The sequence below is a fragment of the Malurus melanocephalus genome, unplaced genomic scaffold (assembly GCF_030028575.1).
Source record: "Malurus melanocephalus ecotype Western Australia unplaced genomic scaffold, MMel_1.1 scaffold_316, whole genome shotgun sequence".
In the NCBI taxonomy this organism is placed as follows: domain Eukaryota; kingdom Metazoa; phylum Chordata; class Aves; order Passeriformes; family Maluridae; genus Malurus; species Malurus melanocephalus.
In genome coordinates this window covers 548624-571858 of record NW_026623548.1, presented here as the reverse complement: position 1 = coordinate 571858, position 23235 = coordinate 548624, and the positions used below count along the sequence as shown (strand labels likewise).

At 46.4% G+C, this 23235-nt stretch overlaps 1 protein-coding gene across 1 annotated transcript in view; it reads right to left on the bottom strand.

The window, feature by feature from the left end:
• Positions 1–785: 785 nt before the first annotated feature.
• Positions 786–23235, bottom strand: part of MED13L (mediator complex subunit 13L) — a 170822-nt gene continuing 148372 nt past the window's right edge. Inside the window, exons 18-31 of the mRNA XM_057377446.1 lie at positions 22696–22875; positions 20917–21140; positions 20095–20287; positions 18045–18489; positions 16535–16754; positions 14042–14230; positions 12437–12660; positions 11883–12025; positions 10582–10740; positions 9220–9396; positions 7031–7185; positions 5043–5204; positions 4624–4736; positions 786–3643 (exon numbers count right to left, since the gene is read on the bottom strand). Of these exons, the coding sequence (XP_057233429.1) occupies positions 3511–3643; positions 4624–4736; positions 5043–5204; positions 7031–7185; positions 9220–9396; positions 10582–10740; positions 11883–12025; positions 12437–12660; positions 14042–14230; positions 16535–16754; positions 18045–18489; positions 20095–20287; positions 20917–21140; positions 22696–22875 (2717 nt within the window). The 3' untranslated portion in view covers positions 786–3510. The remainder of the gene's footprint in view (positions 3644–4623; positions 4737–5042; positions 5205–7030; positions 7186–9219; positions 9397–10581; positions 10741–11882; positions 12026–12436; positions 12661–14041; positions 14231–16534; positions 16755–18044; positions 18490–20094; positions 20288–20916; positions 21141–22695; positions 22876–23235) is intronic.

Below are 23235 nucleotides of genomic sequence, written 5' to 3'. Positions count from 1 at the left end.
TCCCTCCCCACATCCCGGGATGGCACAGCTGGATCCCTCCCCACATCCCGGGACGGCACAGCTGGATCCAACCCCCACATCCCGGGATGGCACAGCTGGATCCCTCCCCACATCCCGGGACGGCACAGCTGGATCCAACCCCCACATCCCAGGATGGCTCCAACCCACCCAATCATGGGATGGCACAGCTGGCTCTCTCCCCCGCCCCCAACACCCCAGGGTGGCACAGCTGTCATTTAACGTCATTTTGGCACAGCATTGCCAAGGCCAGAGTGTGTCACTGTGTAGAGATCTCTTGGGGTGCAGCAGCCCAAGCCAGCCCTGCCACAGAGGTACAGTCAGCACAGAATGCCAGAGTGTCCYGAGCTGGAGGGACCCAGGGTCAGCGAGTGCAGCTCCTCTGGCAATCCTGGCTCAGTGGCTCTGGTTCCACACTGCCTCTCCTCATCCAGGGCTGGCTCACCYTGTCCCTGTCCCTGTCCCTGTGCAGCTCCTGCTGGACACTCACCTGCTGCACACGGACAAGTTCATCCATCCTCGTGGAGCTCCTGCGTTTGGAGTTGCCTGTGGAAAGCAGCCACTGCTCCTGGAGCACGGGATTACCCCAGGCTGCTCCCGCCCACACCTCTGGCAGGATCTTCCATCCTTGGCATCAGTGACACCAAATTTCCCCTCCCAACAGCCATGCTTTGAAACAAAGTTTGAAACTTTGCAAGGCAACCCTTCCTTCCMTGGCAACGCCCAAAGCTCCGAGTTCAAGACAAGAATAAAACTCCAGCACCAGTTTCAGTAATTCAATAATTTATTCATCTAAAAAAGTGTGTAAAAGTATATAGCTCTCATCCACAAGGTATATATGAATGACATTTAAAATGGAGGTCTTTTATTATTATTGTTTCTTTTTATCAAAGTCTTTTTTAGTGTATTGTACCAGCGATATACTGTAGATTTAAAATGAACTTCACATTTTTTTTTTTGTTTTCTTTCAAATTGTCGGCTATATATAAAAGAAGCTCACTGCAAAATGCTCAGAGAAAAAAAAAAAAAAAGAAAACAAAAAGAAATTCAGAACTCCCCAGAAATGTACAGCTTTTACATTTAAAAAAGGTTCTGAAATATACATACAAGCATGCTGGACATTCCCCACCCTCCCACTCCCTTTAGCTCAAACAACTGTAATAATAATTCTGATTTAGGCGTGATTTTCCAAAGTTAGAAATAAAAAAAAAATAAAATAACTTTCTTCACTCTGTAGGAAAGYCAGGGCTTGTACATTTCAGATTAATTCAGTAAAAAACTCACAAGTAAAATAATGCATATTTAAGGGAAATATTATACAGAACTTTTCACACTGAAGTACATAAGATTTTTCTTTAAAATCTATTGCCATTCATTTATTTTGCACAAAAACGTATAAATATGTCACCAGCTTCTCTTAACTTAAAAAAATTAAATAAAAGACACCAGATGAAAACTACTCCTTGCTGCCCTTTTTTTTTAATTTCTAATTTTTGCTTAGAACCAGGTTTGTGGGGAAGAAACACCCCTGGATAAAAACGGCCCATTAAAAACAATAAGCAAAATAATAATCCAAAGTTCAGATGAATCCTGGGAACAAATAACCCCCAAATGGTAAAAGATTACAAATGTCTACTTTACATTTTTTTCCTCCCCAAGTTAAATTTTTTTATACAAGTTTACAATCTTCATCTTTTTATGCTCTTCAAAAGGCCTTGAGAATTTTCTTTTCTGATTAAGAAAAAATAGTACTGCAATATTTTTAAAGTCAATTTTACACTGTACACATTAGATACAAATGGTTYGATATCAGATTTTTTTTTACCTATACATTGCAAAGAGGACACCCACACGGAGGGGTGGAGCAGGGAAGGAAATAATCCATTTACAGGTTCCTCCCCTGCCTTCACCTTCTCATTACACAAGCAATTCTTTTTTTTTTTTCTTTTATTATTTTATATAATTTGTTTTAAATGTTACATTATCTCAAGAAAAATACTTTTTAAAATCATAGAATTTCATTTTTTTTAACCAGAACATGAAAGTCTTTTGGAAGAACTCTAAACTTGGTAGTTTTTCTCCCCAGCCAGGGGAAGGGTCACCCAGCCCAATCCAAGTGCCCGACCCCGGCCCCTCCTGCTGCCCAGTGCACCCCCAGAAATGAGGGAATGGGGCTGCAATAGGAACCCCTTGGAGCCTGGAATGAAGGAGTCATAAAAATACTTCAATTAGCCATTAACTTTCCCAATGGCGATCATTTCACTAAACAAAGTAACTTAGCCACCACAGTGGTGTAACTTCAAGTACTAATTTCATGATATAATTTTTAAAAATTATTTCTTTGAAATAATATTCCTATAGTCAGAAAAAATACACCAGATTTGTGACTGATTTAGTGTAAACAAAAACCATATTTTTGGATATGTACATGGACGAGTCTGCCCAGAATTAAAGGGCGACTTGGCTTTCAGTAAATACTTTTCTAGCATCACTAAATTTACTGGAAATATATCTCAATCATAGCTCTACAATAGATTAATTTACCACTTTGCACTTGCCCTGACATTGGGCTTTAAAGTATTTTTCCTCCCTACCTCCCTCTCACTCTTCTCCCTTAGGTAGTGTTATCCTTCATTAAACACTGGCCATTCCTTGCTTTCACCAGGCTAAACACAGGGGAGAATTCCTTAAAATACAAGATAGCCTTACCAGAACACRCTTCCCTTCCCAGACTTTGATTGTTATGAGCTTCACTTTTGATTTCCAGGTCAGAAGAGTGAGAGGTCTGTAGATAAATAACCCTACAGTGGAACGGAGCTGGATTTTTAAGGTATTTCTACTGTTCCTGGTCCTTTATAATTTAATCCCTCCCCTCCCCAAACCTAAAAATAAATAAAGTATCTCCAGACCATTCATATCTACATGGACAGGTAACAAATGCATGCATTCATCCCAATCCACTCTGACAGGAACTCCAGGTAGACAGAAAACTCCAATATTTATATGAGACTACAACTGTGTGGTTTTGTGTTTGTGGTTTTTTCCTCCTGCAAAGTCCCGGTTTACGACGATCAGACAACGAAACACTCAAACTGGTCACTACAAGGTGGGTTTTACTCGCAGGGCTGACACTGCTCGTGGGTCTTTATCAGTTCCTAATGCAAAAAGATCCTGTAGTCTTCCTTAAAAAAATAAAATATTAAAAAAAATAATCACACTGACCAGTAGTTACTGAGCCACCAAACTAACACTGGCTTGAGGTTACTCTGTGTTCACTGTTCTTGGATGTTCCCAGATTTTGGACTGAAGCTGCCAGAGATGTTAATGGGTAGTTTAGTTTTGAACACTGCAGAATTCACATGTGCTTTCGGAGGAACAGAAGCACAGCACAGGACTGGTCTGAAGAGAAGCAAAACCGAGCTCTTTGCGGGTTGTGGCACGTTCCCAGGTGGAGGGGAGAAGCAGCCAGAAGAAGAAGTGCTTGTGTGTGTCCTACAGGATGTTCATGATGGCGTTGTAGAGCTGGGTGAGCACCACGAAGTGCACGGGCAGGCAGGAGCTGCGGTCCTGCGTGGCCGGGTTACACGTCAGCCAGGACAGGGCGTTGTACTGCTCCAGCACAAACCTGCACACAAGGGACACACGTCACTGCCTGCCTGGGCAGCTCTGCTGGCAGCATCTCCTGACAGGGCTGCTGTGTGGGGGCACGGCAGGAACCCCCCTGRAGAGCAGAGGGTTTAGCTTTGCTCTCTCTCAACTATTGGCATGAAGGCCCTCCCCAGTACCCAGAGATTCTGGGCTCACAGTGCTTCAAATGGCACTGCTGTCACAGCCTTGGGGATTGAACACCTCTGGGCACCCTGTGCCAGTATTTGATCACACTGTCCTGTGATCCTGTGTCTAACTGGAATTTCTCAACTTGTAACTCCCATCTGTTGCATCTCATCCTTCCCTTGTGCACTGCAGCCTCCTTTTACTCAACACCTGAGACACCTGTGACAGCCCAGTCCTCCAAGAGGACACAAATTCAGATCTTCTAGAAAAATACTCCCGCACGTTCTTTAGTGAGCCATTCCTGTTCCCTGCTGGTGCTGTTTGTTCRCTGGGGTGTCCCACACTGTGTGCTCTCATCACACACATCTGTGTTCAGGTGCAGCCAAACAGGCCTCACATTATCCCCAACAATACCACAAACACCCTGCATGAATTCAGGAACAATGTCTCCTTTATATCCCAATTCCCAGCACAGTGGTATCAAGGAGTGCTTTTATCTCCTATAAATCCATTCAGTTTGGTGAGTAAAGACCATAGTGGCAGATCAGACCCCAGGTGAACAGAGCARTCTGGGGCAGGCAAACCAAGGTGTCCCCCTGGCAAGGCTGAGCTGTTCTGAGTTTCCTTGGCATTGTTGTGCAGAGCAGTGGGAAACCCACAGAATTCCCCCTCAAAGCCCTGCTCTGGCAGCTAGAGGAGGAGATGCCCTCAGACACACACAGGGCACAGCAGGGCTAAAAACTACTGCTAAAACAAATTGTGTTAGGTTGAAAACCTCTGAACTCAGACACCAAAGGTTTAAGGCAAAAATGAAAACCCAAAGGGTGTTACCTCAAGACATCTGATGTAGTTTTAGAGTCGAGGGGGTGAGGAACTCGCTGAGAATTTCTGGCAGGTAGAAGCTCATCTGTCTGCGCTACAGAGATGTGGTGATGGAGAGAGGCCTGTGCAGAGGGAAAGAGCAGAAATTAACTTTTCACACAGCAGGTACTGCTAAAGATTCCCAGGAAACAGATCCATTCTGAATCACCTCAGAACAGTGTGTGAAGTCATTAATTCTGTGTTGAACCCCCCGTGACCACATGTATTTCTAAATTAACGGTTACATTTTTTGAATAAACCCACTGGAGTTGTGCAGTTGTGGGTGGGAGGTCTCAGGTTCACTCTGACACCACAGACTCCAATGTGCAGCTTTTACAGACATGGAAATAGCAATGGATAGTGATTGCTCCATGTGGAGCATGACAGACCTTCAGGAAGAGGGGACACTGGTTCTGTGCCTGAGGACAGGAGGACCAGAACCACTGCGGGAGGTTCTCTGCTTTGGCAGTCGACACGAAGTATCCCAGAGCCAGAGGCTGCTGCTTCAGCTCTTCCGGGGCTTCTCTGGACAGGAGACGTTCCCCTTGGCTCTGCAAGAGAGGGAAAAGGCAGCTCTGAGGGGCTGTCAGTACAGCCCACTCCTGGAGCAGTGACTTTGCTCATTACTGTCCTGTGACAAATGTGCCATCCTTCAGTCAGTCAGGAATCTCAAAGTTACCCAGGCCTTGCCCTTTTCCTCTCTTCTCCAGGATTACGTTTCAGATTCCCAAAGAGCTGGGAGAGCAGTTCACTCCATCCATAAATGTTCATGGATTAAACAAAAAGAACGATTCCACTGCCCAGAAAGCAGCTCAATGACAAACCCCTCCTGCCAGTCCCCTGCAGTGGGTCTGGACAGGAATCCAAGGCAGGGAAAAGGCCTGGAGCAGGTGGCCCTCAGAGCTGGCACACGGGRCCGTGCCCAGCCATCAATTACTGCCCTGACCCCGGGCCCACGGGGGGATGATCACACACTGCTGCCCTGCTAAAGCCAAACATTACACTGCAATTACCAGGCCTGGCTTAATGGTTCATGGGAATTACTCAGCCTCAGCTGTAAGGGGCTTGTCCAGGGCTCCGGGCTCAGGCCATGGAGCTCCCAGGGCTGCTCCCAATGGATGCAGCTCCACTGACAGCAAGCTCTGCATCCAAGTGGGACACAACAGGGATTGCTGAATGAACTGAAGTGAGACAGTGAGGAGCTGTGATTTATGGTGTAGGGTTTGGCAGCAGAATTTAGGAGTTTCCATTTGCCCACACAGCAGTTTGGAATGGCTGGGACAGCAGGGTGCTGTTATCGAGCCTTTGATGGGAGAGTTGCACAATCAACACAAGGTGGTTGTGGACTGAGCTCACAAAACACAGAATTCRCATTCCTGTGGCTGAGGCAGGAGGCATTTCTCCCTCACTGACTGTATTAATGCTGCCACTGAGGCATCTTGGCAGAGGTTGCAAGGAAAATACAGGCAGGACTTTCTCCTTCCAGGGGTGAAACTACCACCACTTAGTCATGCTCAGGAGTGAGAATTCTGATCTCAAGGCATCTCACTGGCATATCAAAAAAGGTATAGAAGTTACCCTGTTTCTCTAATAAAATACTGTATTATTTAGTAAAGAATTAACATGCTACTGCTTTAAAGTTACTACTTTTAGAACAAAACTTCACAGGAAATTATGAAGCAGTAAACTTTTACCTAATTGTGATGGARACCATTTTAAGAGAACAGCTCAGTCTTACATGATTAAATGTAGGAGTGAAAGAGCTCCATCAAACCTGATCCAAGSTATGCCAATTCAAAAAAGTAACTTGAATTACCAAAAATAATTTGCATTTTAAGCAATCACTGATGTTGGAACTGACTTTATAAAAGCCACTTCAAACAAAAATAACTCCCAAGCGCTGTGTACTCTGGGCTGAATATTCCTAAGAAAACAACATTTGCATAACCATCCAGCACCTGCGGATTTTCCACGGGCAGGGTTTCATCACTGGGAGAATTCTCTCCCTCCTGCCTCCCCTGAAATCCACAGGGCTGTCACAGCTTTCTCTCAAAGACCTGGCATTTTGTGCCAGGGACATTTGGTAGGATTTTCCAGGAAAGAATGGATGAGCACAGATTAAATCTGTACTGTGGCTGTGTCATGCAACAATAAAGCTTCTCTCTTCTCCTCCTCTCTCCCTCTCAATTATCTACCAATTAACYTGGAAGGTGCAAACAGTGCAGAGATACTTTCTCCAGGAGTATTTAACCTTCAATTTTAACCTCAGTTTTCCTTGCTTTTGTGAGAATCTACAGGAAAAGAAGAKTTTGCTGGAGGATTTGGGTCTTTGTGTTTTATTTTAAGCAGTGTGTACCCTACTGTGCTGCAGCCTTACCCTACTGTGATGATAGTGTGATCCCACTCCAGTGCCAGATGGTGATCCAGGGGAAGGAACTGGGGAGGAATTTGGTGAAGAGTGAAGATTCCCTGTTATCAAAATTCTAATGTCATTGTCCATGTCATCTGGGAATGGGAGATCAAACATGTCATCTGAAAAGAAAAAGAAAGRAAAATAATTTCCAATGTGCTGTACTCTTTCTTCTCCAAGAAATGTTTGTAATTTATTACCCTTACCTTTAATTTATTATCATTGCCYTTTTTCTTTTACMTACTCCCAAGATAGACAAAAGCAGAGATAAACACTTTACTGTTTAATCCCCCTTAGAACTCTTGACTGCAACCACAGAGACTTGAAAGGGAAAGTTGGCAGGCAAMTATTGCAATAATGAATTTTAGCAATGGCTGCAGAGTGAACAGAATTCCTGTTGTAGCAGCTMCATAAAATCCAGACTGAACTTTGTAACAGAAGAACCAACACCTCTCTGGTCACAGAGAGCCTTAACAAAACACTTGGAATCATCACACACAGCTCCATGTGCTACCACCACAGCCACTGCTCCTCGGGCTCCCAGAGCTCCACACAACTCTGAACTCAGGGAACAGCCCTGGCAGCTGCAGGGAAACTGCCCCTGGAATCCATCAGGGCACCACAGCCCCACCAACAGCCATGGACTCGTGATCCTTTCACACACTGCCCCAGGATCCCCAACAACACAGCCTCTCATATCCCACCTGCACCTCAGCAATTCCACAGCTCGTTTGTATAACTGGATGCATTGATTTGGTTTATGTTAATATGTGGGGAGGGCTAAAGATACAGGGAAATGTGTTTGCCTGTGCATTCCACTACTCACCATCTGCACACAGGTTACAATACCCTGGGTAAGTTATGTCAGGGAAGGGTAAGGTACCATCAACACAGAGCCAACAATGACAACCATCACAATATGGTTTAGAGGGGGTTTTTCTCACCCAGATTTCTCAGCAGGCAAGAAATAGAAGTATAATGACATTTAAAGTACATTTCAGTGGGTAGACAGGACAGTGGGAGCTGTCTGAATTAAATGCATTAATTAGAACTGCAGCCAAATTTGTACTGCAACAAAAGCCCTAAATAGAGGTCTTGCATCCTACATGTAATAAGTAACAACTGCTCTTGAGAAAGAGGAATTTACTCTGTATGAAATGGAAAAGGATGTGTGTCCTGAACCAATTTCACCTGAAGTATTGAAACAGGCAGGTGGTTGTTTTCCTTCATCTCCCAAAGAGAACCTCTGGCTTGCTGGAGCAATGATTTAACTGAAGTTTATTAACTTGTGTCCTACAGTCTCAGTAAACAAACCAGAGCTAATGTCATGCTCTGCTTGGCCCCCAGAGCAGAAATGAGCTGGCTAATGGCATAGGAAGCAGCTTAATCATTAAGTAGAGCAGAGTTAAGAAAATTAAATTTAACACCATTTTGGAAAAGGCCATTCTTGTACCTGACTGTAATTAACATCTGCAGCACCAAGGGGCAGGTTAACACAGGTTAATGTTTGTCGTGCTCGGGAGGGATCCCGGGGCCTCCTGGCACAGGGATTGAGAGGGGCAGCTTCCCTTCAGAGGCCCTTGGACATTCCAGGAGGGACAGATCAAAGCCTTTAAAGCAGTGGCCTTGCCTTCCTCGACYCCAACCTCGTTAAGACAGCCACTGTACGTGTGTGCAGGTACTCTTGGGTTTAAATTGCTTTGCCACCATTTAAAGGGATTGGGACAAAGCAGGAAAATGCTTTTTAATAATATAAAGCATTAACCAAAGTTGCTGACTCAAACTGCAGGTTCAGTGTCAAACCACTCTGGAGGCATCAGGAAATCTCAGGTTGGGATATTTTCCCTACTTTACAGGGACATCAAAACTTGTGAAGTGCCTCCAAAACACAGGCTGGCCTGGCCAAGTCACAACAGGACAAAGGACAAAGTGTGTTCTAGTCTGGGTCACTCGCTGCACTGGGGAATAAACCAGTGTGACTGAAAACACTCMGGGAAAGCACAGAGTACACGCTGTAGCCAAAGCCCTGTGTGGTTCCCTTGCTGGGGTGGGTTGGGGTCTGTGCAATCCCCAGCCCCCTCAGGGGTTCATTCCTGCCCAGCTCAGCTCTGCTTTGGCCCTGGAAAGGCCCAAAAGGAGGGGTTCCCCTGACTCACCGTTGGTGGGGCTGAAGCCATCCTCGTTGGGGTAGTTTGCAGGAGCCACCTGGATGGTGGCAGAGGTGGGGAACACCAGGATGTGTGTGCAGGAGGCGTCCTGGGGCGTGTTGAGCTGGGATGACTGCAGGTTCAGCGCCGTGCTGCGCCCGAACACCGAGCCCATCGTCACCGCGTCTGTGGGGACAGAGACAGTGCCAGGTCACTGCAACACCTCCCAAACACCTGCTCCCTGTCCAGGGACACCCTGCCCACCCCGGCTGCTCTGCAAACTCACAGACACCTTCAAAGGGCCTGATCTGCAAAAGATTACATTGCTGCAAGAGCTCAACACCAAAACCACCAGCCCCACCTCTCCTGTCATTCTGCTACCCCTTAATCAAATATTTACTTGTTAAATGAGCAAGTTAAATTGATTTTTCACACACATCTCTGTATAATTATGAAATACATCCCACTTYGGTCGACATGAGCACAAACACAAACGAAAGCCACACAGCAATAAAGCTGCTTTCTCCTCCTCTATTCTCAATTATCACCAACAATTAACTTGGAATGTGCAAAYAGTCAATGCAGAGACACTTTCTCTGGGCAGTATTTAACCAGCACCTTCAATTTTAACCTAATTTTTGCATGCTGTTGACCTAATTATGTGTGAGGATCTAAAGGAAAATGAGGTTCTGTTAAGGATTTGGATCTTCCTTTGTGTTTTGCTGTGACATGAAAACCTCATTTGCCATCTGTTTTCTCATGTTACAAAATCTCTGCTTTGAAAATATTCAACTTGATAAGTAATTTTCAAGCTCAATTAATTCTGCTCTGTGTATTAGTSTCTTCTTTCTAAACTTAAAAAACCCCAGAGTGGCTTCTAAGGATATGTTAAGGATTTGTCATCGCATACATTAAAAAGCACATGTTTAGGTAAAACAACAAAGGGAATCTCAGCATTCAATTTTATTTCATCTTAACCCCATGGATTGCTGCGTGTAAGTGAACTCTAAATAACTTCAGCATGTGAGATGGCAAGTGGGCTTGTTCTTATTCCCATTTCCACAGGCTCCCACTCATTCCCACTGCAGATTCCTCCATGCACGAGGATGCCTGTGATGCCACTTCCAGCCCCTGGGAACTGGAGCAGATCAGCAGTTTGACAGTGGCCTACAGTGACCTTTCCCCAGAGCCTGCTCTCTCCATGTAGCTTCTCTCCATGGCATTTTGGGGAATTCTGCTGGCTCAGCCTATTTTCTGCTGCACACAGTCATCCTAGTCCAGGTCTCCACAGAAATCCCATTATCATGCCTAAGTATGAAATGTGATAAAAGCACAGTTTCACTGGCATTGCCATAGCAGGGTAGAACATACCTGGCATCACCACGAAYGATCCCTGTGGCTCCATGGCAACGAGGCAGGCACTGAGGATGGAGGGGGAATCTGCTGCGGAGATGCCGCACATGCGGCAMACCTCCTTCAGCTGTTTGCTGATTGTCTGCAGGGAGCACTCCCCGAGCAGGATACTCCAGTCTGCAAGGGAAAAGCACCGGGGTAGGACAGAGCTGACAGAGCCAGCACTCGCCKGCAAACAGCAAAACATTCCCAACAYTTGGCATTGCCCTAATGCCAAACTCCCCAGGACTGACTCCCATGCACCCTGCAGCCTGGGTGTTCGAGGAATGTTTTATTCCATGGCAGTCTGTTGGCTTTCCTTTGTTCACTACTTTTTTTTGCAAAATATTTTTGTTTAGTGATGTTTAAGGTGAGGAATCACAATTGAGTGCTCTCTATTCCTGTGTCAGGATAACTTGGTTCAGAACATTTTCCAACACATGACAAGGCCCTTGACTTCCCTCGGAAGGACACTGCAAATCCTGCACAACACGAGGGAGTAAAACCCAGGGTACAAACAAGGAAAGGGTTTGCGGAAACCAATACAGGAATTCAGTGCCAGGATAGGACTGCAGGCAGMTGTCCTGTAATCCCTGCTGTCATGGCCCAGGAAATTCCAGTTTGGAGGATCCTGGTGATTTCTCTGCCAGGTACTTCACACTCAGATCCACTTGGTCAAGTGAGCATCAGTGTCAAGACAATGATGGGGACACAGGGAGAGAAAAGGCTTCAGTAGCCCTGGAACAGATTATAAACTAAGAAGACCCTCTTGGCAAGTCTGGATATCTGGCTTCCCCTCTATTGTTGCCCCATCAAACTATGTCCAACAGCAGCTTACCCTGTCTGTGACAGAATTTGGTGCATGTTTATCATGCTGTAAGGTCGTGGTTCTGGGAAGCAGAGACAGGACTAGGRAAGGTTAAGCCAAATTCACCCCATCTAATGTCACTGCATGATGGCAGAGTGTCCCCTCAGCAAGTCTGCAGGTGATGCAAAGTTGTGAGGAATGGCTGAGTCCCCATCCCTGGAAGTGTTCARAAGYTGTGTGGATGAGGCACTTGGGGACATGGATCAGTGCTGGCCTCGGCAGKGCTGGGGAATGGTTGGATTTTATGAGCTCAGAGGCCTTTTCCAACCTAAACAATTCTGTGTTCTGTGATTATCACCCTTTTTAAAGGCATTTTAAAGGCTTTTGATCAGTTTTGAGTCACCTTGCCTTGCACCCCGGGTCCCTGTCCACACTGCACACCCTGGCAGTGGCAGCCCCGACAGTTCCACACCTTTCAGCTCCCCGTGGCCCAGCCGGCCCAGGCGCCCGATGACGACTCTCCAGGGCAGGGACGTCATCTGGACAATGCCAATGCACCACTCCCAGAGCTTCTGCAGCCCAATCTTCCGGGCAGACAGCTTGCTTCTCCTTGACCTGCAGGGGAAGGCATTGAACACAAGAGTGAGAGGAGAATAAAGGACAATATTATGATTCCATTCTCTATAATTATGCCACTGTTTACCCTCTACAGGGGTTCTGGGTAGTCCCTAACTTAGCTTTTACTACTAAAAATAAGGAAAACTATGGGTCTGCATTTCAGCACTGTTCCTGCAGTGCCATCAAACTGCAGTGCCATCAAACAGGTGCTCCTCAAGGAAAGATTTGTAAGCACAACAGTTGTAAAACAAGTGTGACTSCGTCACTTCTTCCTAGCAGGTTCTAAATTCTAAAAGTGCCAACTGAAATCACTGTCACACCAACATGATGTTATGAGCAGGGAAGAGGATGGAAGGGATGTGCAAGGGGCTGTGCAGTGGGTSCATGGGAGAATTGGGCAGTGAGTACCTGCTGGGCAGGTCGATGTTGACAATGCAGGTCTCCAGCAGCTCCCCGTGCAGGTCRGTGCAGGACGCCAGGAGCCAGCGCTGGTCGTGGGACAGGCAGTACCCCACGAAAAGCACGTTGTATTTCTGACTGGCCTCTCCAAATGTCTCTCCCAGCTCTGTCTGCTTGTCTTTGATGGGGGCCAGGATGAAAGGAGGTGAGTACAGCTGGATTGGGCTGGGCCTCTGCAACAATACAACCATCAGCAGGTAGATCAGAAACTACTGAACAGCAGGAACACACACACACAGGCAGTGAATACAGAGACAGGCAAGCCTGAAACAATGAATAAATTCAAAGCATTCCTAGTCAGGAAGGAGACTGGGAAAAGGGGGTTACAGACAATTCACTGCTGACAGTTAAAGCTGATGCACTCCAAACCTCATTGAAAGATTTCATGTCCAGGTAACCCAGGGTACGAAAGGGCCAGTCTCTGRCACAGGCAGGAAGTTAAACTCTCCCAGATCTCAGATCCTCCTGTGTCTTTATCATCTTCAGGCCCTTGGCTGGATTTGCTTTGGTACATGTGAGTTTCTTGCTTTGAGGAGCYCAGAAGGGAGGAGGACAAGCACCTCCCTGGCTGTGCTGCCAGCACCTTCCCGAGGCAGCCCAACAGCAGCACCTCTGGGTCTTCTGCAAAGCCACTTCCCACACGGTCACCCCAAATCCATCTTTGCCTTRGAGCTCCCCTCTGGACAACAAACAGGAGGGGCCTCACCAAGCATGTTCCWTAACAAAGAAATGGTCAGGGCATTTTCTTAATTCTTCAGGAAAGTTTGGGAGTCTGCARTGCAGACCGAGAGCAAACACATCAAATGCAATATATAAAATATAATTAAATAGAGATTAATTAAATGCAGTAGGTAAATGCCAACAGGTTTGGGTTATGGTGATTTTGCAAGGAGGATTTTAAACCCTCCCAAGCAGCTCTTTATGCTAAGGTGTTTAAGTGTTTCATTGGTCCATTAGATCTAAATAAAATATTCATTGTTATCTTTCAAAAAAATGCAAAACATTCATAGAAAGTAGGATGGATTATTCTTCCTTTGAAATCCATGAAATTCCAGAATCAGAGCTTTAATATTTACAGTTTCAAAACAGATGAAAGATAAGCCCATCGAAGAGGGGAATTTCTCCATTACCTCAGGGAATTAATATAACATCTGCAATTAGGCACAGGAACTTATTTCATATATATGCATATATATGTGAATGGAAATAAAGGTTGGATTTAAATTCTGGTTGGAGCACTASAAACTGAAACCACAAAATTACTCAGAATCCCAAGTAACGATGTTCATTTTCTCTTCTTTCACACTAATCTTTAAACTTTTACTTTATGACTCAGAACCAGAAGCTTAAAATATTTGAAAGCAAGTTAGTCTGGTATTTTTCTTACTGTTTTCTATTGCATATTAGCTTGCCTTTTCCCTTTGTATCATCACTGTCTTCTCCACCTTGAAAAAAATCCCGCAACAAGTATTTTCTTTACTCTTTCTCTCTGATATTTGATGAAAGTGGTTACAGTTTAAAACAGACTTTGATTTTCTTGCCACCAATACCAACCTCAGGATTTTTGAGGGTCATCTCAATGCTGGCAGCTGGCCCGAAGCCCGTGAGGGAYTTGATGTGGATCTGTGTGGGCAGGGGCCTCCTGCACTGGCAGTACACAGAGAACGCCAGAGACTTCAAGTGCTGAATGTAGAAAACCTGTTCATCCTTCATTGTCTGCAGCATGTACTGGCAAGGCACAATCTGTGGGGTTCAGACACACAGGAAAACAGGGCTGAGAGGCTTCCAGGAGCTGATCATGAATATCAATACACATCCACACAATCATCAATCACTGAACACCCAGGACTCTTTGGGATGCTCCATGATTTGAATTTCAGATCCCTTGGCAGGAGTGGCTGCAGCAGCCAGGGGCTGCATTCCCTGGGACAAAACTGCTGCTTCCATCACCATGAGAGTGTGAATTTTAATCCATAAAACCCAARACACCTGTATTCAAACACCCTGAATTTTTTTAGGAGTGTTTTTCTGACCAACATCTTCACTTGCAGGTGACCTGAACCACACAATCCCTGAACGTTGTGCTCAGGCAGGGTTGGCTCCATGGCTCGTGGTCAGGATTAGGAATTGTTTGCTGGCACGTAGGAATTGGCATTATGGTGTCATCCTTATAGAGGGTGCAGAGGGCACAATGAAGATTCTGTTACAAAGAATTGATTGGTTGTTTCTCCTTTTCAATTTAGTACCCACTGGAGGCTGCTCAGTTTTGTTTCACAACGTCATGGGAAGCAGCCCACGAGGATTCAGATGTTCAACCAGCAAGAACCAGAGCTACAGGGAGATTTGCCTGTGGGATGTTTGGGGGTTAAGATCCAACTACACACTGAGAACAGAAAGGAGAAATGGCACAACACTCCTTCAGAAAGAAACAAAGTCCATGAMAAAAATCCAGATTCCATTTTAAAACTGGAATTAAATCCCTGTAACCTCATTATTTTTTATCTACTGTTTTTTTTATACAAGTCCTACATGTAGCTGTGGAAGTGTCTCTCCTTTTACAGTGAGATCTTTGGAGCAGAAACTGTCAATACAAAACATTTACATTGTAGCCAACACTACAATACCCAAACAGATTTTTTTTCAGCAAATACTTAAGTAGTAATAAAACCTAAGTGTCACAAAACTTTGACAACTTCATGATTCTTGCTTGAACCACCAGAACTTTGGCAGCACATTCTGCTTGCTAAATGTGCCTGTGTGTTTTTAAAAGCCAGCTTTACCCAAGGATTTCAGGAGCAGGGCTTCCCCCTCTGTACAGGAATTGTAATAAAGCTGCAAACATTTGGGTTTGATTTATTCAGAAGTAACTGCATGTTGTATATGCTGTGTATGCTGKGTACAGCTGTGAGAATACAGTGCTGGAACCGGATCACGTTTCCCTTGACTTGGAGAAAATTGCTGTTTTGACTTCAACTGGCAAAATGCATTTTGAGGAACAAACAGTAAATGTGAAAACAAACAGCACAGAGAGCAGCGGTCAGTGTGATACAGCCTGAGATCCAATGGCAGTGCAGAGCTTACACCATTCTTGTTTCAGACACCGTGGGATCAGTGACTGCTTCACTTTTACTGTCTCCAGGTCTGGATCAATCAATTGCCTGCAGCCCACCACGATATGAAGTTGTGGATCTGATTTTCAGTTCATCCCCAAGCCTGAAGSATTTTGGTGACAATTTGCCCCATCCTTTCAGGAGACAATGAGGCCAAACTATCAAAAACAACAAATGTTTTCCATGCCCRATTTGCCACACCAAGAAATTCCAATTTTTTTWWAAATTATTTTAAATACTTTTGAGCCAAGGTGAGCTGACAAGAACAAGGTGCACAGAAATCCTTCCCACACTGTTTCTGCCTGTGTCCTCTGGCCTCCCATTCCCCCCACATTCATTGAGGCTGAGCCTCTGTGACAGAGGGGGCCTGGCAAAATGCAGCCAGCCYGGGCAAGAGGCCAAGGGCTGCTTCTGGCTGCACAAATTCAATTCTTCAGCAATTCCATAGTAGTAACTGTTATTATATGCCAAGTTACATGGTAAATTATTTTTAAGAAGCAGATAATAACAATACAATAGTTGTATTATACATTAGATGTCTGGTTTCAYGTACTTCTTTTGCATTAAACAGTATAAATCAGGGGAATATAAACAGCAAACAACTCAACATGTAAAGGAATCAAAGGAACCACTGCCCAGTTTTGGCAATGGCAACTCAATTGAAGTCCCTCTCCAGGAGCATGGATTAGATAGGATTGCAGAGACCATGGGACAGATTTGATGCAGGGATACTGTGGATGCTCTAAATAATTTCCTCATCAAAACAAACACAWGGGGTTTTTTAATATACAGGCTCATACTGTCAACAAAATAATTTGTAAATRCCACCTACATTTTATATATTAACTCCCATTTTTCTCCTTTAGCAGAGTGTCATGTCACAGGTGCACTGTGACAGAGGGGCTCAGTGCGAGGATACAGAGGAAGGCAGAATTACCTGGAGAATGAAAGAATTCCTCATATTCTCAGGCAAGTTGTCCAACATTTCTGTGTAGCATCTCATGAGGCTCAGGAGCCAGAAGTTGCTGGAGGCAGACTCCTCGTCGGCAGTGTAGGTGAAGGGGTCCACCATGTAGATGACCACRGCCGGGGGGTAGGCATTGCTGTCCGCAGCCTCGGGCTCCGTGGGGATCCCGATCCGCTCCCGCTCCGACGCGCTGGGAAAGGCAGAGCCAGGGGTGAGCACTGCTTGGGGCTGGAGCCAGGCTGAGCCAGGCCAAGGGAAGCATCAGGAATTCTCATGGCCAGCAGCAAAACTACAACCCRTGAGGCTAGGGATTGAGATGAGCTGTGCTCACAGCAGCTCCTAATCTGAGATACATGGGGTTATTTATGCATTAAAGACACCACAGAATCTAACAGCATCTCAATGAACATGATCAGACCAGATTATGGCTGAAGAATATGGAAAAGCTGCCTGCTGTTAGCTCTGTGTGTACATGTAGGTGCATCTCTGGGTTTTGGTGCAGTTTAGGGTTTGCTTTCAGGAGAGGTGGAATGGGGAGARCAGGAATTTAGGAATGCCAAAGCAATTGATGGAGCCTGGAGTCTGCTCAGGTACAGAGAGGGCTCCACTGGTTACAGGCTGAGCATTTCTTACTTGGCAAAATGCTCCTCCCATGCCTCAGCCAGGAGAGAGAGGCTCAACATCTGCAAGTGATCAAAGCAGCTCAGACTCTGTCAGAAGCCCCTGCAGCTGCTCCAAGGGTGTTTTGCACAGATCAGGGAACAGATGTCTCAAGGACAAGCCCAGCTACAGCAGGATGTGGGCTTTTCCTCTCYGTGTAACACACACCAGAACTATCAGCAATAGGCATTATTATGGMGTAATGAAAAACATGTTCCCCTAGGAAGTTACTTATGATGCTAAAAAACCTTTTCTTAATTTTTATGTGATGGATGGCTATTCATAATGAAGTCTTAAAAAACGTTGTGCTGCCCAAATTTATTTGAAAGTAACAGGACTACAATTATGTCTCATGACCCCACCATGTGCCTGCTTGCAAAACAACACCTGCAATGCAAGAAAATTAGGGGGAAAAAAATCTATGGCTTGCATTTTGCACCTGTTAATGTTCCCAGGTGTGATGGAGCAAGAGGCACTCAGCTACACAGGGTACCAAGGCACAGGTGTGGCACAGCACCTGAAACACCCCATGTGCTCCTGGTGCTGCATGGACAGGCCAGCTGGAGGGTCCTAAGGCAGCTCCACATCCATGCAGCTCAGTCAGGCTGGGATTCTTGYGATGGAAACAGGGAGGGGTGTTTTTCCAGCTGCCCTTTATCAGTGACTGCTTCAAACAGGAACAGGCCCTGCTCCAGTGGCACCTGCTCRGCTGTGCTGCACTTGTCAGAGGGGCCTCCCTTCGAAGGGTTTCCCTAAGGGGCAGAGTGTAGGACAGGGGCTTAGGGAGCAGCACTTTGAGCCGTGTGAGCGCGTCACTTACCCTTCCTGTCCCTCCTGCTGCTGCTGGGGCAGGCTGGGGCCGGGCTCGGTGTCCACCCCGGGGCCGGTGCTGCCCTGGGTGCGCTCGGCCGTGCCTCCCGCAGCGCCGCTGCTCTGCCCCGAGCCCGCGTTGCCGCTGAAGCCGGGCGTGGAGGAGGTGCCCATCTGGCTGGCGCCCGGCGTGGCGGAGGACGCGGACAGCTGTGGCACCGAGGAGCCCGAGGAGGAGGCACTCCCGGCTGGGAGGCTCGTGGTGCCCGCGCTGGGCGTGGAGCTGAAGGAGCTGCCCGTGGCGGGGGCCCCGGCGGCGGAGACACACGAGGAGGAGCTGGAGGGAGCGGGGCCCGAGCTGCCGGGAGCTGCCTGCGGCTGGCTCGGAGCCGGCGACTGGTACTTGGGGGGCAGCAGGAGGCTGCTGTCCAGCTGCAGGGTGGCCAAGTAAGGTGCTGGAATGGCATGGGAAGAGGGATTAATGCCAGATCAAAGGAACCTGCATCAACYTGCAGCTCGGATAACACTCCCTGCACTTTACAATGTTCTAAAAGTATACAAGTGCTAAGAGAATGGAATCTCCAYGACCATTGTTTACTTTGCAATCCATTCCTCGCGGTTTCAGTTCAAACTGATATGACTCAATTGTCTTTAAAACCAGGACTGACTTTGCAAGGCTTTGTAATTCCAAGCTGGCACTGACACGTTGTGATCTCCGGCCAGACTGGGTGGCAATAACAGCCCTGCACACTGCTCAGCTCTGCAGTATCTGACAGGTTAGCTCTGAGAGTCTTTTATATCTGAGCTACAATCACAGCAAACTTTAATGTAGTTATCTCTGCTGTGAGATACCACAGTGATAAAAGAATGTTTATTATTTATTTGCTCTCCAAGGTGGTAAATCACCARTGGGGAAATTTCCAGTGCTGGCCCTGCCAGATGTCTCAGGTGTGAACTGAGCAGCCCAGTTCCTCACCTGGCTGAGCACATGCTGCCTCTTTCTGCAGGGAAGCCTRAGATACTTCAGGAGTATTGTAATAATTCCTCCCCTTGCCATCATCCCCGTGTCTCATGCTAAGATCCCAGCTCTCAGACACACAYATAATATATGGTGACTCTAGAGCCATTCTGGGAGGAAACAACCATGTTTCTCCCCAGATGAAATCAKGTGACTCCAGGGACTCAGCCAGGATCAGTGTGCTGATCCCACCCCAGCAAATGTGATCTTCTGCACCCCCAGGCTCTATGTTCCCTCAGCAAAGTGCTCCTGACGTTGGTGTAATGCAGAACAAACAGGGCAGGGTGCCATAACAAAAACAACCAGGCTAATCTTTTACAAGTRTTGCTCTTTCAGGAGGGAAATAAGMCAGCATGAGGTCCAGAGGAGCCTGCAGGGTCATGCAGCTCCAAAGGTCACACACAGCAGTGTCAGGGCCCAGTCACCAAGGACTCCAACACTTTCTCTTCTGCCCCTGTGCTAACTCATTGCCTTTGCAGAGTCACAGTGGCCTCCCTTCTCCTCTAWATGCACCTTACACTTGAGGGCACCATGACAGGGCTCTGTCACACGGCTGGGATGAGATGCCAGCAGCAATGAACCAGACCCATGGACACCTTCAGTCTTGTGTGGAACACCTGCCCATCCCTGGCAGTGTCCAAGGCGGGCTGGATGGGATTTGGAGYACCTTGGGACAGKGGAAGGTATCCCTGCCCATRGCAGCGGCTGGAATGGGATGAGTTTTATGGTTCCTTCCAACTCAAAGCAGTCTGTGATTCTGTGATCTTTGTGATACACAAACACCTTTTACCAAACTGATTTTCTAAAAGGGTAAGAATTGGCTTTTGAATCTCTAACATGACCCCTACAATGACAAACAACACAACTTTCTGAAATAGGCAAATTTACCATGGAACCATTAAAAAATTAAGAGATAGCCTTGTAATACCTTCTTAATTTTTAAACAGATGACAGTGTGCACCTTTAGAAAACCCACCCCGTGGCTTTGCAAATGCCCCCCCCAGTCCCCAGAGACAGCCCCAGGGCTCAGGGTGTCACTCACCGAGGTGATGGCGGCAGACCTGCGCGTAGAGCTTGAGCCTGGAATGATTGTCACAGTCCTCGGAGCCCCAGGGCTGGCTGAACCACTCGCTCACCAGCTCGTCCGTCAGCTTCTGCGCCACGCTCTTGCCCACCCGCATGATCCCGTCCCGCAGCACTTTGCAGATGGGCTTGTGCTGCCCAAGCCTGCACATCTGCAAGGGGAGAGAAGGACAAACACTTTGAACTGCCACCAACCACCCCAGAAAGTTCTGCAGACTGCTTTGTGACCTAAACCCTTCATTCCCGGCACACAGCTGATGTCTTCTTTAACATTTCTTCTTTAATAAACATCTTTAAAAAAGGGCCTCATTTATCTGTTAGCTTGAACTTCACTCACAGCAAAACCAAGGTTACAAAGGAATCTCACATACTGGGGAGTACATGCTAAAGAAATAAATGCTTTTATCCCCAGCCTAGCAATTCTGAGAAAACAACAGCTTCTTTAATGTGCTCCTTGCTCTTTAGGCTAGGTTGGGCCATCACTGGGAGACTGCAGCTCTGTTAATGCCACTGCTGCCACTGTGAAATCACAGGGTGGAAGCTGGGAAAAGCAGGCAACAACAAACACCCCAAAACGCCCAGAGAATCCATCCCAGTGTCACTCAGATAGCATTCCTGGACTCTGGAAGGGCAGAAAGCCCTCAAAATGAAACAAACCCCTTCTTCAAATCATTGTTACTTTAAAGCCCATGGGTTTATCCCAGTGGACATGCACTAGAGCAGCAATGAGACTTAAGAAGCAATAATTCAGTTTCTGAATTATTAGGAAAGTTTCTCCAACCTCGTATACAGCACTCAAGTCCCTGAAGAAAGTTTTGGCTCCGTCGAGCAAGGCCTCGTTTTCCGGACACACCACGATGTAGGCGACATCCCGATGGCCCCCGTATGGGTCCAGCAGGAGCCTCTCCCAGAAGGGCAGGGAGAAGGGAGAGATTGTCAGGAAATCCTTGTCATAGCCCACCAGCAACGTYGGGATGGGGAGAGGCTCAGGGGATTCCTCAGAGCCTTCACAGGGAAAAAAAAACAAATAAAGAAAATATGTTAAAATATCTGGTTCAGTTGCAGTGGGTCTCTGATGGCCCAGGAAGTTGGGCTCTTTTACAGGAATATTGGAAATCACTCATCCCTTGCTGTGCTGAGTGTCCTACAGGTTTATATGGAGTGCAAATGGTAATTGAGGGTGTGCCATGCYTGATAAACCATGTGCTCCCAGCCTTTCTTCTTGGAAAAAATTTTTAATAAAGGAGTGGGAAGATTTATATCATACTTAAGAAATGTCATATAACCAAGGTTGTCAGCCAAAGTGGAAGGAGCTGATCCAAGCACCACTTAAACTTTCCTAGAAAGCTGCAATAAAACATCTCCCAGTGTGCTCCAAGCACACACACTGCCCTTCCCAAGGTTTCATCTCCTGGTTTTCCTCTGCCATATCCATAACCACAGCTCAGGAGTTCCTGTTCAATCACAAGTAATAACAGGAACACAAAACCTGACCTTACTGCTCTTCATCCAGCTCCAYCTGGTTGTGCAAAATTACCGATGCTTGGAGAAATCCATTCCCAGGTATATAATACTACACAAAGTTATCATAATTGTAAAAATTGCCTCCTTCCCCTCTCCATAGGATGTGCTCTGAGCACTGCTGTCCCCACAGAGAGGATTATTATCCATTGTAACAGGGAGTCTCCCAAATACTGCCTCAGTAGAAGAAATATTGCTGAAAATGTCAAGCTAAAATATACCCWGTAGTTCCTGCAGAATATAATTCAACTTTATTAAAAAGTCAGCATCCAGTAAAATTCACTGACTTTCCATCAAAAGCTCGGCTCTGTACTCCATGGGAATTCTGGTGTTATTCTCTAGTAACAACTGGAAAATCCYAACTCTTCAAGTTACAAATGCTGGAGAAATTATTTTAAGTGCTTCTGGTTGGGCACAAGAATTTTAGAGAGGAACTGGAGTTTCCCCCAGTTGTCCCAGCCCTTAGGAAAGCAGCAATRTATCAAATACCAATAGAGAGGAAATAGAGCAAAGCATGGTGGAGCTCTAGGATAAAACCTAAACCAGACTGCGCTGGTTAAGGCTGAAATAAATCGCAGGCAAGAAACACAGATTGAAATGTCAGTSGTTATTCTGCAAAAGTGCACTGACAAAATCTGGTTTGTAATTTGCATTTTTCACAAGTGTCACTTACAGCCAGGAGATACAGAAACTTCTCATTAAGAACTATGGGAACCCACGTGGAGAAAGCATTCCCAGTTTTTATGGATTTACAGAGCTCACACAGCCCCTGTTCCTGCTAGGATGTGGCTGATTTCAGCAGCTCCCTCTGCTCCCATTGTGTCTCTACCACATCCAAGTGAGGATGCTGAGCCTCACCCACAGCTTCTGCTCCCTGGAGGGGCAGAACCTCCACCATGGTATCACAAATGCCTTTTGAGGCATTTTAAAGCTTCCTCCCTGACCCCAAGCTGTACAAAGAGCCCCTTTCTAACACATCTGCAGAACAAAGTGSCCATTTCTAGGAAGCTGCACTTGGCACAGCCCCCAGTGTAGGTACCATAGGTGCCCCGTCCTGCCATCTTATGGAACTGCTGCCAGGTGAGTGGTCCCTGCACGTGCTGGATGTTCTCCCAGGTCCTCCCCGTCCGCTTCTTCTGGATGGCATCCTGGAGGAAGGGCTGCAGGGAGAGCAGCATACGCACCACGTCCTGGGAGGAGAGCATGCTGATGTCCAGCACTGCAAGGGAAAGGAGCAGCAGTCACTTCAGGCAGGGACAGCAATCCTTTGGACACAACAACACAGGATCATTCCTGTGAATTGCTCTGCACACTGTCCATGCAATTGGGGCAACTCTGATTAGCTGGATGGCACTTGAATGTGGTGCTGTTCAAAATCACTGCTGTCACCACAGGCCTTTACACATACCTTTCAGTGCCATTCTGTGTCCAGCTCAGGTCACAAGAYGTCACAGCATTTCCAGTATAAAACAAGTAATACTTAATTACAGAATAACTTTTTTCCCTTGACACCTTTTCCCCTTCTTTCGCCTAACACATATAGAGCAATTATTTTCCACTGACTGCTTATACCCTTCTT